The following is a 12,348-nucleotide window of genomic DNA, read 5'->3' as shown; positions in this document are numbered from 1 at the left end:
GCCTGCAGCGAGGGCAGCTTGACGCACACAGCAGCGCTGATACCACGGTCACCTCCACCCGGGCTCCTTGCTCATTTTTGCTTGGTCCCCAAAAGGGATGCTTCTCCAACGCCCCAAGCCGAGCAAATCACACATAGGAGCGTTTTCCGATCTTCCCAGGTGCGGTTTTCCCGGGGGGAAGGTGAGCTGTGTTCTTGGGTATTTTGCCCAGGTCGCCCTGTCCTCCCCGGGGGGGCCCCCAGCCTCTCGGGGAGGGCGGGGGGACGGAATTGGTAGCGGGGCGCAGTTCTCCGCAGGGCGTCTCTGGTGGAGCGAGACGGCCGTGGAGGCTGCCCCGGCTACAGTGCCTCTTTGCTTTTCCGCCTGAGGGCCAGCACGGCACGACGCAAACCTTAACTCCATCGCCACACCCTCGCCCTGCCAGTCTGGCGGGGGCCCGTCGCCCCAGCCAGCAGCTGCACCCGCAGCGGTGGGGTCCCCTCCTGCGCGCTGAGATAATCTCCTGCAGCGCCGCCGCCTTCGCACTTTGCGTGCCTCTTGGCTTCGCGGGCGGGGCTCGCCGGGACCACTGGGCACCCCCGACAGTGAGGTGGGGGTGACCCTGGGAGCTCTTGGGGAGCAGAGAGAGAGGAGAAGCAGCAGCTCGGGATTGCCTGGGCCGGCCACTTTTACCTCGCCAGCCCAGCCGCTCCTGCAACTGCTGCCTTAGAAATCTTTTAACAAGAACCAGATGTGGCGGCCGCTGTCGAACTTTCTCAGAGCCGGTGATTGGGCCCCGGCTGAGGGCCGCAGCCAGTCAGCGCGCCCGGAGGACCCCGAGTCCCGCCCCGCCCGGGCGCCCGCGGGGATCCAGGTTGGAGGTTGGCGCGGCCAGGCCAGTGCACCCGCGGGCCGGGCCGGGACGCGCTCTGCTGCGGGGAGCGCACAGGGGAGCGCACAGGGGAGCGAGCATGCGGAGGAGCCCCGCGGCCGGGCGGCCCGCGCCCTGGTCGCCATCGTTGCTGCTGCTGCTGCTGCTGCTGCCCTCCCGGGCTGCCGCGCTGCCCTCAAGCGAGCTTTTCCCCTATGGCCAGTCTCTGGGGGACCAGCTCCTGCAGGAGGGGGACGACGAGAGCTCCGCCGCGGTGAAGCTGGCGGTTCCCCTCCACTTCTACGAAGCGCAGTTCAGCCACCTCTACGTAAGTCCAGCCCCTCCTGGTGCAGGACCTGGTAAATTTCTCGCAGTATTTTCCCAGGGCTTAATGCAGCGTCGCTCCTGCTCAGCCGCTGCCCTCGAGGTCGCCTGCCCCCCGACGGTCCCAGAGCGCCCCGGGGGTGGCTCCGATGCTGCTGCCTGGTCCGCTGCTTTCCCTTACCTCGAGGGGATGGGGGAGAGGCTTGTTGGCAGCCTCCTCAGCGTACCAGGCAGAAAAGAAGATGGGGTTCTTGGGCGGTAGACGGCTGTGTGTACATCTGCAGGAATGGGTGTTCCCGCCCTGGATCTAGCGGTTTTTTCCAGGGTTGTGCGGAAAGTGAGATGTGTTAGGAGTTCTAGGACTCCTGAAACGAACGCACCGAGTTGCGGGTTAGAAGCGGTGGTGGGGGGCGCGGGACACCAGCTGAAGCTGGGCTAGGTGCAGGGTACCAGAATTCCGGGTCCCTGCGGGTGGGTCAGGGGGAGTTTCCTGCCTCTGGGGGTTCCCTTCCCTACTTGGAGAACAGAGTGGGCGCGCACGGCTGTGCTCGTGGGGACCAGCCCTTGGGTTTCCTGCAGTGTGGGGACCTTCACATTGTTGTCCCCCTCACCCCCAGGTGGGCACCAACGGCATCATCTCCACCCAGGACTTCCCCAGGGAGACCCAGTATGTGGACGATGATTTCCCCACAGACTTCCCGGCCATTGCGCCCTTCCTGGCTGACATCGACACGAGCCAGGGCAGGGGCCGCGTTTTGTACCGCGAGGACACCTCGGCCGCGGTGCTGGGCCTGGCGGCTCGCTACGTGCGCGCGGGCTTCCCGCGAGCTGCGGCGCATTTCACGCCCACCCACGTCTTCCTAGCCACCTGGGACCGAGTGGGCGCCTACGAGGAGGCCACGCGCGGGGTACCACCTTCCGGAGAAGTAAGTGATCAGGAATGCTTGCCCCCTGAGCTTATTGATCATTGAGGGATGGTGGGCTTGCATTCTGGCTCCCAGGCGCTGGTTTGGACTGTCTTCTGACCTGCCCTCCTCGCGCTGAACGTGGTGTATCCTTTGGTGCCACTATGGCATAAATGGCTTGGAAGTGAAGAAAACCGTTGTCCCCAGGCCTTCTCTGAGGTTCTGAGAGGGGGACACTATAGCAGAGAGAACTTCTTAGGGCTTGTGAGGGCCCCGGTACAGATGCAACAGGCTCTCAATTCCCAAGGCTCTTTACAATTTGGTTGTTTATTTTTAGAATCACCTCTAAGTATACAAGGATTATTTCTAATTATATGGCCATTGAAGGGAAAACATCAGAAAATGCAGGCAATTTAAAAGAACAACCTCTCATTTTCCTACTGCTCAGAAGTAACCACTGTTAAACATTTTCATGTGTATCAGAGTTCTTTTTCTTTCCATATCTGTATCTCTCTGTCACTGTCTATTAACAATGATGGTTCTTACTGCACATACTATTTTGTAACCTAAGCGTCTCCCACTGGTGTATTGTGAATATGTTTTAATGTCAGTAAATGTATTTCTATAATATCATTTATAATGACTACATAATATTGATTACAGTGGATTTGCCGTTGTGCCCAGGGATGATTCATGTTCTTTAAAAGTTTTCATCATTACAGATAATTTGGTGAAACACTTTTTTAAGATGGAGTCTCTGTGTATGTCCTTAATTGACCTTCCCAGAGGTGGAATTCGTGGGTCAGAGAGGGTGCGTTTTTAAATAAAGTTCTTGACAGCTTTTATAAATTGTCCTTCAGGTACCAGTTTACATGCTTCCTAGTTTACAGGAGATTGTCCTTGATTTGTTTTATAACTTCTACCTGAGTAAGTAAAACAACCCAAGCTCTTAGTCTTCAGGCTTGGCAGAAACATTGAAAATACTCCAAATGGACATCAGGTGGGGCCAGGGCACCTTGGCAAATGGTGAACTGCCTCATTCCTGGAGAAGGCAAGAGCTTCCCCCTAATAAAATTAGACCTGAATCTAAAATGGCCTACTCCAAGGGTTGAAACTCTTACAGTTTCTCTCTATTTTAACTCATCAAAGTGTTTCTTACCCCTAGTAAGAGGGTACAAATCATCTCTGAGAAATTAAGCAGCTTGCCCATTCTCACTGAGTAGTTGAAGGTGTGACCATTCTTGTCCTGCATTCTGTAAGAGGAAGATTTCCTAGTGACTATACTCAGCAAAGAAGACCTAGAAATAGAAATCATTTGTATTTATGATTTTTGTAAGTTTTTTAAAAAGATTTTATTTTTTTATGCATACAAGATCTGGGGTGTAGGCTAGAGGTGTGGATGGGTGAGAGGATTCACCAGAGACAGAGTGGGGAGCAGACAGGTGTATCTACAGAAATACACTGCTGAGGGAAGCAGTGGGCGAGATGGGAGAGGTCTGCTGCACCATGTGGGTTAGCTCCCTGGCCAGGATGGAACTCATGCTGCAGTCGCCGACGGGATAGCTTGATAGCACTGAGACTTAACATCTGCGCCACCAGGGAGGCCTTGTAATTCAGTTATTTCAGGCAATATCTAGTTTCTTTTCTTGAATTTTTGTTACTGCATGGGTTTGACATTTCAAATAGTCAGTTCAACAGAATACTTTTTTTTTTATAGAGGCATGTTTCATTTATTTGTTTGTTTTGTTTATATATGCACTGGGTATAGTCAGAAACAAGGGAGGGTGAGAGAATTCACCAGAGCCAGAGCGGGAGCAGGGAGTAGAGCAGGCAGAAGGACCAAAGTACACTGCTGAGGGGAGCAGCGGGCGGCAGGAGAGGTCTGCGCGCCATGTGGGACCCTCCTCCGGTGGCCGGGGAGCAGCCGGGGATCGAACCGGCGCCACAGAGGCCGTGGGCAGCTTCGCAACCCAGCGCTCAACCGCTGCGCCACCGGGGAGGCCCTCAACAGAATACTTTCAATTCAAACAAAATATTGAGCCTCTTCTTTGTGCTAGTGGGAAGGTTGGTGAAAAGTGGTAACTGCATTCATTCATTCATTCATTTTTGTTATGAGTTTTAAAATTTTTGTCTGTAAGTTAATAACTTGGTTAAAATTAAATATCATGCCTTTATTATATGACCTATACCTATTGTACATAACAATTTAGAAAACAGAAAACATTATAGTTTCACCAACCAGAAGCCACCACTTCTAATACTTTATCATTCTTTCTTACAGTCTTTTTTCTAAGTATCTTATATGTGATATTTTCATATGTATGTGTATGAATAATTTGCATTTAAACATAGTTGATATTCATCCAAGAACCTTTTTTTGCACAATTAAGTATGTGAGGACTGGGGAGGCATCATTAGAGGACATACTCTTTACTCCTAAGAATTTTGTAGTTTAGGGCCTCCCCTGGTGGTGCAGCGGTTGAGCGCTGGGCTGCGAAGCTGCCCGCAGCCTCTGCAGCGCTAGTTCAATCCCTGGCCGCCATCGAGGGTCCCACATGGCGCGCAGACCTCTCCTGCCGCCCGCTGCTCCCCTCAGCAGTGTACTTCGGTCCTTCTGCCTGCTCTGCTCCCCGCTCTGGCTCTGGTGAATTTTCTCACCCTCCCATGCTTCTGACTGTACCCAGTGCTTGTATAAATAAATATATTTTTTTAAAAAAGTGACTTTAAAAAAAAAAGAGATTGCCAATTCTTTAAAAAAAAAAAAGAATTTTGTAGTTTAATATAATAGGATCATCGATTATTGTTTAAGGTCATCAGTATAGTCATATCTTGACTTAAGGAAACTAACTCTGGTTGGGGAACTGTTTCTGGGAAAGTTTCAGTGAGAAAGTAGCTTGGAATTTGAGTTGAGCAGAGTGGAACATTCCCTTAGAAAGGATGGCATCAACATTTCACCCATGTGCTATATACAGTGTAATGTGTTTGGCACCTAATGTGACACATTACTAGTAAAGAAGCAGCGTGGTAGAACATGAGTTTGGGAAGGTTGTGGGGTGGGGGAAAGATCATGATTCTGCTAGGAGTTTGGACTCATTCTTTGGCAACCTTTGAAGAATTTTAAGTAGAAGTTTTTCCAGGGAACTCCTTTAGACTCAATTGAGAAGGTTTGGGCTCAAAGGAAAGACTATTATTTGGACATTTATTACTTATACTGTTTATGTAAGCTATCTTACAAATTCTTTATTTTATTATACTGTCTTTATACAACAATCCTAGACAAGACTTACTGTTTTCATCTCACAAATAATAGCAAATAGAAGTCCAAGTCATTGTTTAGAATCCTGCTCTTAGTGAGGCAAAGTCAGGTTTAGAATACAGATTTCCTGACTCTTAGTTTTTTGTTGCTGTTGTTGCTTTTACTCAGACTTTACATGCAAGACCCATTTCCTTGGCACAGGTGATAGCGGTACACACAATAACTGTGTCTTTTCCAAAGATTTCCAATAAATCAGGCTTGAGTTTTATTGTCCCAATGTGATCTTAATACCAGAAGAATCCTTGAAACCATATTTTATTTAAAAGGAGAATGAATGTGGTAGAATCTGATGCCAAGAACACTATTGATGTCTTATTACTTCAAAATTAGTATTCCAATGCTCTGAAGAAAATTCAGCTGCATCTGTTTTACTTTTCCAACAGAGAAAAGAAGACAAAGTTGAGCTGAATGAGATGAATCTGAGAGATGAGCAGTTAGTTGCACAGAAGCTCTGGGATGATGAAATAACACTAGAACCTTAAGATGCTAATTTTATCAGGTTATTTGAAATCAAAAATTATAATGCAAAGTGACTTTTAAAATAATTTTTCTCAATTTCAGCTGTAGCATGGGAATGATACCTTCCTTACCCCACTTTCAGAGCGCTTGTGCAGATGATGATAACAGCTATTAAAACATTTTGGAAAAGTGACTTTGGAAGCAAGGGCCCAGTCTCAGTTTTATTTATTATTATTTTTTAAAGATTTGCTTATGCATAGAAGAACTGGGGTACAGGCAGAGGTATGGGGATGAGAGGATTCACCAGAGACAGAGTGGGGAACAGAACAGGCGGATTGACTGAAATACACTGCTGAGGGGAGCAGCAGGCAAGTCCGGAGAGGTCTGCTGCACCATGTGGGTTGTTCCCCGGCCAGGGATTGAACTTGTGCTGCAGTGGCTGCAGATAGCTTCATAGGTTGCATTTTAACCCCTTGTGTCACCAGGGAGCCTCTCCAGCCTCAGTTTTAATTTCTTAATCTGTAAAATGGCATAACAATGCTATTTTACAGGATTTTTGTGAGAATTAACTAAAGTGACCTTTTAAGTAGCCATCATATTATCTTCGACTTAGTGGGTGTGAATCCCTGGTGTACCCTGCATTGCCTTGGTAGGACCAGATTCTGGTTCTTTTCTTTCTGTCTTGTAAGGATGCTGTGATGCATAAAGACTCTTTAGATATAAAGTTTTCTGAATTACAATTGCTGTGTGGGCCTTTTCTTTTGAGGGGAGTGTGGGAAGATTTGTAGATTCCATTTGTCTTTTACTTTCCTAATGAAAATCATTCTTCAGACATTGCCATATGCTAAGTTGGCTTCTGAATTTGTTTCATTTAGAAAGGAGATGAGGATTCTGTTGTAGAGCAGATGTTTTTCCAATTACCCACATTGAAGAAGGGTCTTCTGAATCCTTTAAAGAGTGCTGTGACTTGAGTTCTTGTTTTTATAGTTCTTTGGAGATAGATTATGGCAAATAGTAATTTATTTTGCTTGAACGGCTGTGTGAGTTCTGCATGAATTTCTTAAACCTTGGCATACCAACTTTATGTTGCAAAGTTACTGGAAATTTGAAGATATCAGAGAAATGGCATCTTTATCATCTAAAGAAATGTCAGTTGTTGCCCTTTCTTTCCATGAATATTCATGGTGGGTGTGAACAAGATATTGTACTTGATATGGCAGGAATGTCAAGGTGTAACTACATTTTAAAACATCTATTAAAACATAGTATTTATCACTTCAGTTAATCTGAGATGCCTTGAATTGTCATAGTTATTGACCTTCAAAGAACTTATTGACAGGAGATATAATAGGGACTATTGTTCACTTTAGCTGTATGATTGTCCAGTGGAGGTGGGGAGTAAGTATTGTTCTGTTGTTACTGATGTTCAAAGCATGGGGGTTTTAGAGAACTGGGCTACACAGTTCTGTGTGGTATGGGTGATGTTTTGTTGCTCTGGAATTTCAGTTGGGCTGAAAGAGTATATATTACACATGGATCTTGAGAACAGGAGAGATTGTTCAGAGCTAAGATATGTCTTAGGAGAAGGCTAAGGGAGGAAGGAAATTGTGGGGCATCAACATGAGTGGAAGATTGCCCACTGGAACCCTCCTCGGGAAACTGAGGCACGTGCACTTGTTCCAAAGGATGGTTGTCCTTGACAGAGGGGCCTGGAGCCACAGAGAAAATGAGAGGTAAAACCAAGACTTTGTTGTTTTGACTTTTGGAGTTGAGGTCCAGCAATAGGGAGGTCTGCTATCTGTCCGAAAGAATTTTAGCTGAGTCTCAGATATAGCTATGATGATGTGGAGAACAGACATACATGAAAATTGGTTAGAGAAATGCTGAAGTTTTGCTAAAGACTAAGTGTCATGAATGATAAATTATTAGGAATGTGGTAACTAAGCTTTGTATTTTTGGCAGGATCTATAGGATTTATGGCAGAAAAACGAACGAGGACAAATCATATATGTGACAGTGGTGCTTTCAATAACACGAGTTGGGGGTTTCTCCTAAGGAATGGAAGTTAGTGTTCACACTAACATAGAAACCACAAATCAGTGCTGCTGGAACTAAGCAGCGTCTTAGTTTCCTGTCCCCTGACAGGAAAGAGAACTCTGACCCTATTTCTTAATTTTCATTGTAATTTTTGTAAGTCACCATAGGCAGACCCCCTGTCGACAGGAATAGCACTGATCTAATTTTTTGCCAGATAGTTCAAATTAATTAAATGAATTGCAAAAATTAGAAACCTGTAGAGGGGCATGTTTTATATCCCTGGGCCTGACTGGGCACCACTGACTGGTGATGTTTCTGCTAAGGGATCTGGCTTTTCTCTCTTTCTGATAACAGGATAGGGGGGCCCTTGCAGCTGCTGCCCACCGGCCCTGATCTTCTCTGTGCTGCTGCTCCTCCTCCTGTGGAGGCCCCTCTCTCTCTCTGGGATGCTGGGGGAGTTGGGAAGTGGTGACCTTTTTTGTAGGGTTTGGCAACCCATCTGAGGTTTCCCTTTAGAAGCAGAGCATGTGCAGTTCTTGCAAAGGCTTGTCTCTAGGAATGTGAAGACCTTTCCGGTCTGGAAGCCAGTCAAGAAGTGCTGGGGAGAAGGAGCCCTTCAGCACTTCACCAAGTGGGCTCTTTAGCGACCACATGCAGAATTTGGAGAGAACTTTACAAGTTATCATTTGGCATGTGGGTGGTTTTTGAACAGCCAGATTCCTTTGCCTTTTGCTTTGGGATTCTAAATTCTATTTAAGATTCTCTTATTTGCCTGTTGCAGTGGAGACAAGGAGACCAAATGGTTACCAACTATAAGGAGTGCCTGTCTCAGACATATAAAAGACATTGAATATGTTTTTATTGAAGTGAATTTGTTGACTGACTGAAAGAATGAATAAAATAAAGTGCTAAACACCCAGACCCCATAGTAAAGACCAGACTTTCCCCTTCACAGCTGTTTACTTTCCCTGCCTCCTCCCCAACCCCCTTCAACTCCTTCACAATCTATAGGCCTCCCTTATCTATAGATTTTCTCTAAACTTAGAACCAGGGTTTTTTCCTATCTGACATTATTGTAGGTAATCAGTGCCAGGAGTTTTGAAAGCTTAGCTCTTTAAAACAGGGCCCTTCTTCGTCCTCCTGTATTTTCTTTCCCTAGTGGAACTTTATGTCTTTTGACTTAGTTAAACTCTGAAGTGATTGAATCAACATGAATGGATGATGTGGTATATATTACGTATGGACTGAGGCAGAACAGCCTTGTTTACACTTGGCAGAAGTTATCACTTCCTAACTTGGAGGAATTCTAGAAAATATCCCTTGCCTTTTGTTTTTGAAAAGTCAAGCTTTGTGGATGAAACAATCAACAGCTACAACAATAACAAATACAGGACCCCTGTCTTTAAGTTTGTTAACTTAAAGGGAGCAAACTGAAACAAAGGAGGCAAGGTGTCTTTCTTGAAAATTATCTTAACATCTGAGTGCCTTTATCTTATATGCAGAAGCTCAAAGCACTGAAGTTAAACACTGAAAGGAAGAATTAACTTGCAGATGGAGCTTGAGTACCAAATGGAGGGAGACCCAGGACAGAACACAGTTCAGGGCACATTCCTCTAGGTTGCTGTTTTCTTTAGTAAAATGTGATGTTCTTTTCTGTGCCTGATTTTATTTCGCTAGCAAAATGGGAAATGAGGCTGCTTACTAGCAAATAATATTTCTAAGAGTCACATTATTTAAAACAAACAACCTCCCTAGTCCCCCACTAAATTAGAAAAGGAGTGGGTTTTCATGAGGGAGATGTTCTGAGTCTGATATAGAACATCTTTTTAAGATTGTCAAGTCCCATGAACAAATCAGTTTAGAGGGAAAAAAAGATACCTGGTTATAGGTTAAGGCAAAAAAGTATCCTTTTGAAACTACAGCACAAATTAAACTTTAAGGAGTGAGTCTCTGGGGACCTGGGTGTTGAGTTTGTGGCTAATCCAGGCTCCTGGTGTCTCTCTCAGGTCTGCTCTGGCTCCTGCTGTGTTTATTAGTGTTCACAGGCCGCCTCAATGACGCCTCCTCACCCCAACCCTGAGGACTTGGGCACACACCCTCCTCCGTGGCCTCTGCCACCACCTCAGTCACTTCTACAGTTCAGGTGGTGGCTGTTTGCCTGTCCTAAGCTGGCTTTCTGGGCAGTGTCCCATCCTCTCCTTCCTTACCACTAGCATCATGCCGAGTACTTCGTGGACCCCTGACTATATGAATTAATGTACACAGGGATTAATGAATGAATGAATTTTTTAAACCTTTGTTTTTTTAGTGTTGCATATTAATCTAAATGGAGAAAACGATTACAGTGATAACATAGCTTATAAAAGTGTAACCTAAGGAAGAAATTGCAAAGAATATTATGTATAAAAACAATCCAGAGAAATGTTAAGAAGGGGGAACCCTTTTGTACTTTATGATGCCTTGCTTGCATTCTGTTTTGTTTTTCTTTGTTTTATTGAGAATGTTTCCTTTATTTCTTTTCACAGCTGAATACTTTCCAGGCAGTTTTGGTATCTGATGGGTCTGATACCTACGCCCTCTTTCTTTATCCTGCCAATGGTCTTCAGTTCTTCGGAACGCGTCCCAAAGAATCGTACAATGTCCAGCTTGAGCTTCCAGCCCGGGTGGGCTTCTGCCGAGGGGAGGCTGATGACCTGAAGCGAGAGGGACCTTATTTCAGCTTGACTAGCACAGAACAGTCTGTGAAAAATCTTTACCAGTAAGTAACATAGGGTTTAGGCCCTTTTCTGTTGGGATGTGAGGACCCTAAGGAGTTATTCAAACTTTAGAGGCTCTGAGCCCCATTAAATACTATCATGGTGACTTACAAGGAAGGCATCAGGTCAGAACCAGGAACTCTTTTAGACCCTGGGAAGAGCAAGTTCACCAAAATATAAAGGTCCTTTATTTTTCCTGCCCAATTTGGTATAGATACAGGAAACAGAATTGTGTGTGTGTGAGTGTATGTGTGTGTGTTTGTAGAGCCACTGAGGCTTGCTGTGGAAAACATTGGTCTTGGAACCACATAAAAATATCCAGTAATATAACTACCCATGTTGAGTTTTTTCCAGGTTAATGTCGTCATAAGAGGTGATGATGGGATTTAGTCTTTAGACAGATAATGTATTTAAAGTTAAATTAGGAGTAGTGCCATTTGAGAAAAAAAATCAAACCAATTGGTAAAATTTTGGAAGTTTCAGGATTTCTCTATTGCTCCATGATCAGAACTCACACTGACTGGTTCCCCATGAGGTAGCCAGACTGAGCACAAGCCTGGTCCCACAAGTGGCTTGCTCTCCCAGTGCAATAACAAGCCCCTTTGTGTTTTGACAGGCCACCTCACACCAGTATCTGGGGTGAATATTAGAGAATATCTTTGCTTTTATTCCTTTTGTGAACACAGGCCTAGAAATCAGACAGAATGCAGTGGATACTTAGTCTTTCTCAACTGCTTCTGTGTCATTACATTGCTCCTGGGTACTGGAACACCCTGCATGTTTGCATGTCTACTCTGCTCAGCTACCAGAGCTAACCCTATAGCCAGATAAGGTTATGCAGAGCTGACATGTATCAAGAACTAAGTGCTTGCCAAACATAGTGCTAAACACTTCTAGAACTTACCTTAATTATAACTCACAGAATTCTTGAAGGTAAGTGCTGCTTTTTTTTTTTTTTTTTTTTTTTGTCACCATGGGGTAAGCCTATAAGGGAATTTTCCTTTCTAATCATCATGGGAGAGTTTTAGGAACTTTTTCTTAGAGCTGTCACTCCACTCTTGCTGTCAACAGCCTTTCCAGGTCTGCAGCTGAGTTACTCCTCCTTGAAAGAGAATTTCCTTTTTCTTAGAGACAAATCTGTTCCTGCCTTTTCCTGATCACTCACTGGTTCCTCTTTGAGGAAAGCTTTCTTCCTCTTGGGAAGACTTCCACTGCCAATTGTCTCTTCAAGGTCATTACTAACTCTCCTTGGAAAAAATTTTCTTTTTCTTGGGTGTGGAAAGAGAGACAGGTGAGTCTGCCATTCCATTTCATTCTTCTTAGATATCTCCTGCGCTTTGGTTTTTCTTCTTTTAGGGTCTTTGATTTGTCTCCTCATGCTTTTCAGGAGTGTGGCTGCTGTTTCCTGAAGATGTGAGGGCCACTGCAGCAGCCATTTCTTTTCCTTCTTTAAGCATCTCCTGTTTCTCCAACTTCTTAGTAGTTTCAGCAGCCATTTTCTCTGTCTGAACTATTGCCTTCTTTATGACATCATACTCTTTCATAGAATCTCTCCAGACTCATAGGACAGCTACTTCTCAACTGTTCTCAAAGCTTCTCCCTAGATATATCTGTGGGTACCTCAGAGACAAGGCAATACTGCAATCATTTGCCAAGGCTGGAAGATGTGACCTTTGTTCTTGGCAGCTGTTTGGTGGAATG

At 45.3% G+C, this 12,348-nt stretch overlaps 1 protein-coding gene across 2 annotated transcripts in view; it reads left to right on the top strand.

The window, feature by feature from the left end:
- The first annotated feature begins 903 nt into the window (after nucleotides 1-903).
- The window catches only part of NID2 (nidogen 2), a 62,483-nt gene continuing 51,038 nt past the window's right edge, over nucleotides 904-12,348 (top strand). For both annotated transcript variants that reach the window (XM_037503339.2, XM_037503338.2), the window contains exons 1-3: nucleotides 904-1,178; nucleotides 1,792-2,100; nucleotides 10,417-10,649. In XM_037503339.2, coding sequence (XP_037359236.1) covers nucleotides 951-1,178; nucleotides 1,792-2,100; nucleotides 10,417-10,649 — 770 coding nt within the window. In that variant the 5' untranslated portion in view covers nucleotides 904-950. The remainder of the gene's footprint in view (nucleotides 1,179-1,791; nucleotides 2,101-10,416; nucleotides 10,650-12,348) is intronic.

This window comes from Talpa occidentalis, unplaced genomic scaffold, assembly GCF_014898055.3.
Source record: "Talpa occidentalis isolate TD23 unplaced genomic scaffold, MPIMG_talOcc4v2.1 talOcc4.11, whole genome shotgun sequence".
Lineage (NCBI taxonomy): Eukaryota > Metazoa > Chordata > Mammalia > Eulipotyphla > Talpidae > Talpa > Talpa occidentalis.
Note: the sequence above shows the minus strand (reverse complement) of the source record. Positions and strands in the feature narration are given on the sequence as shown.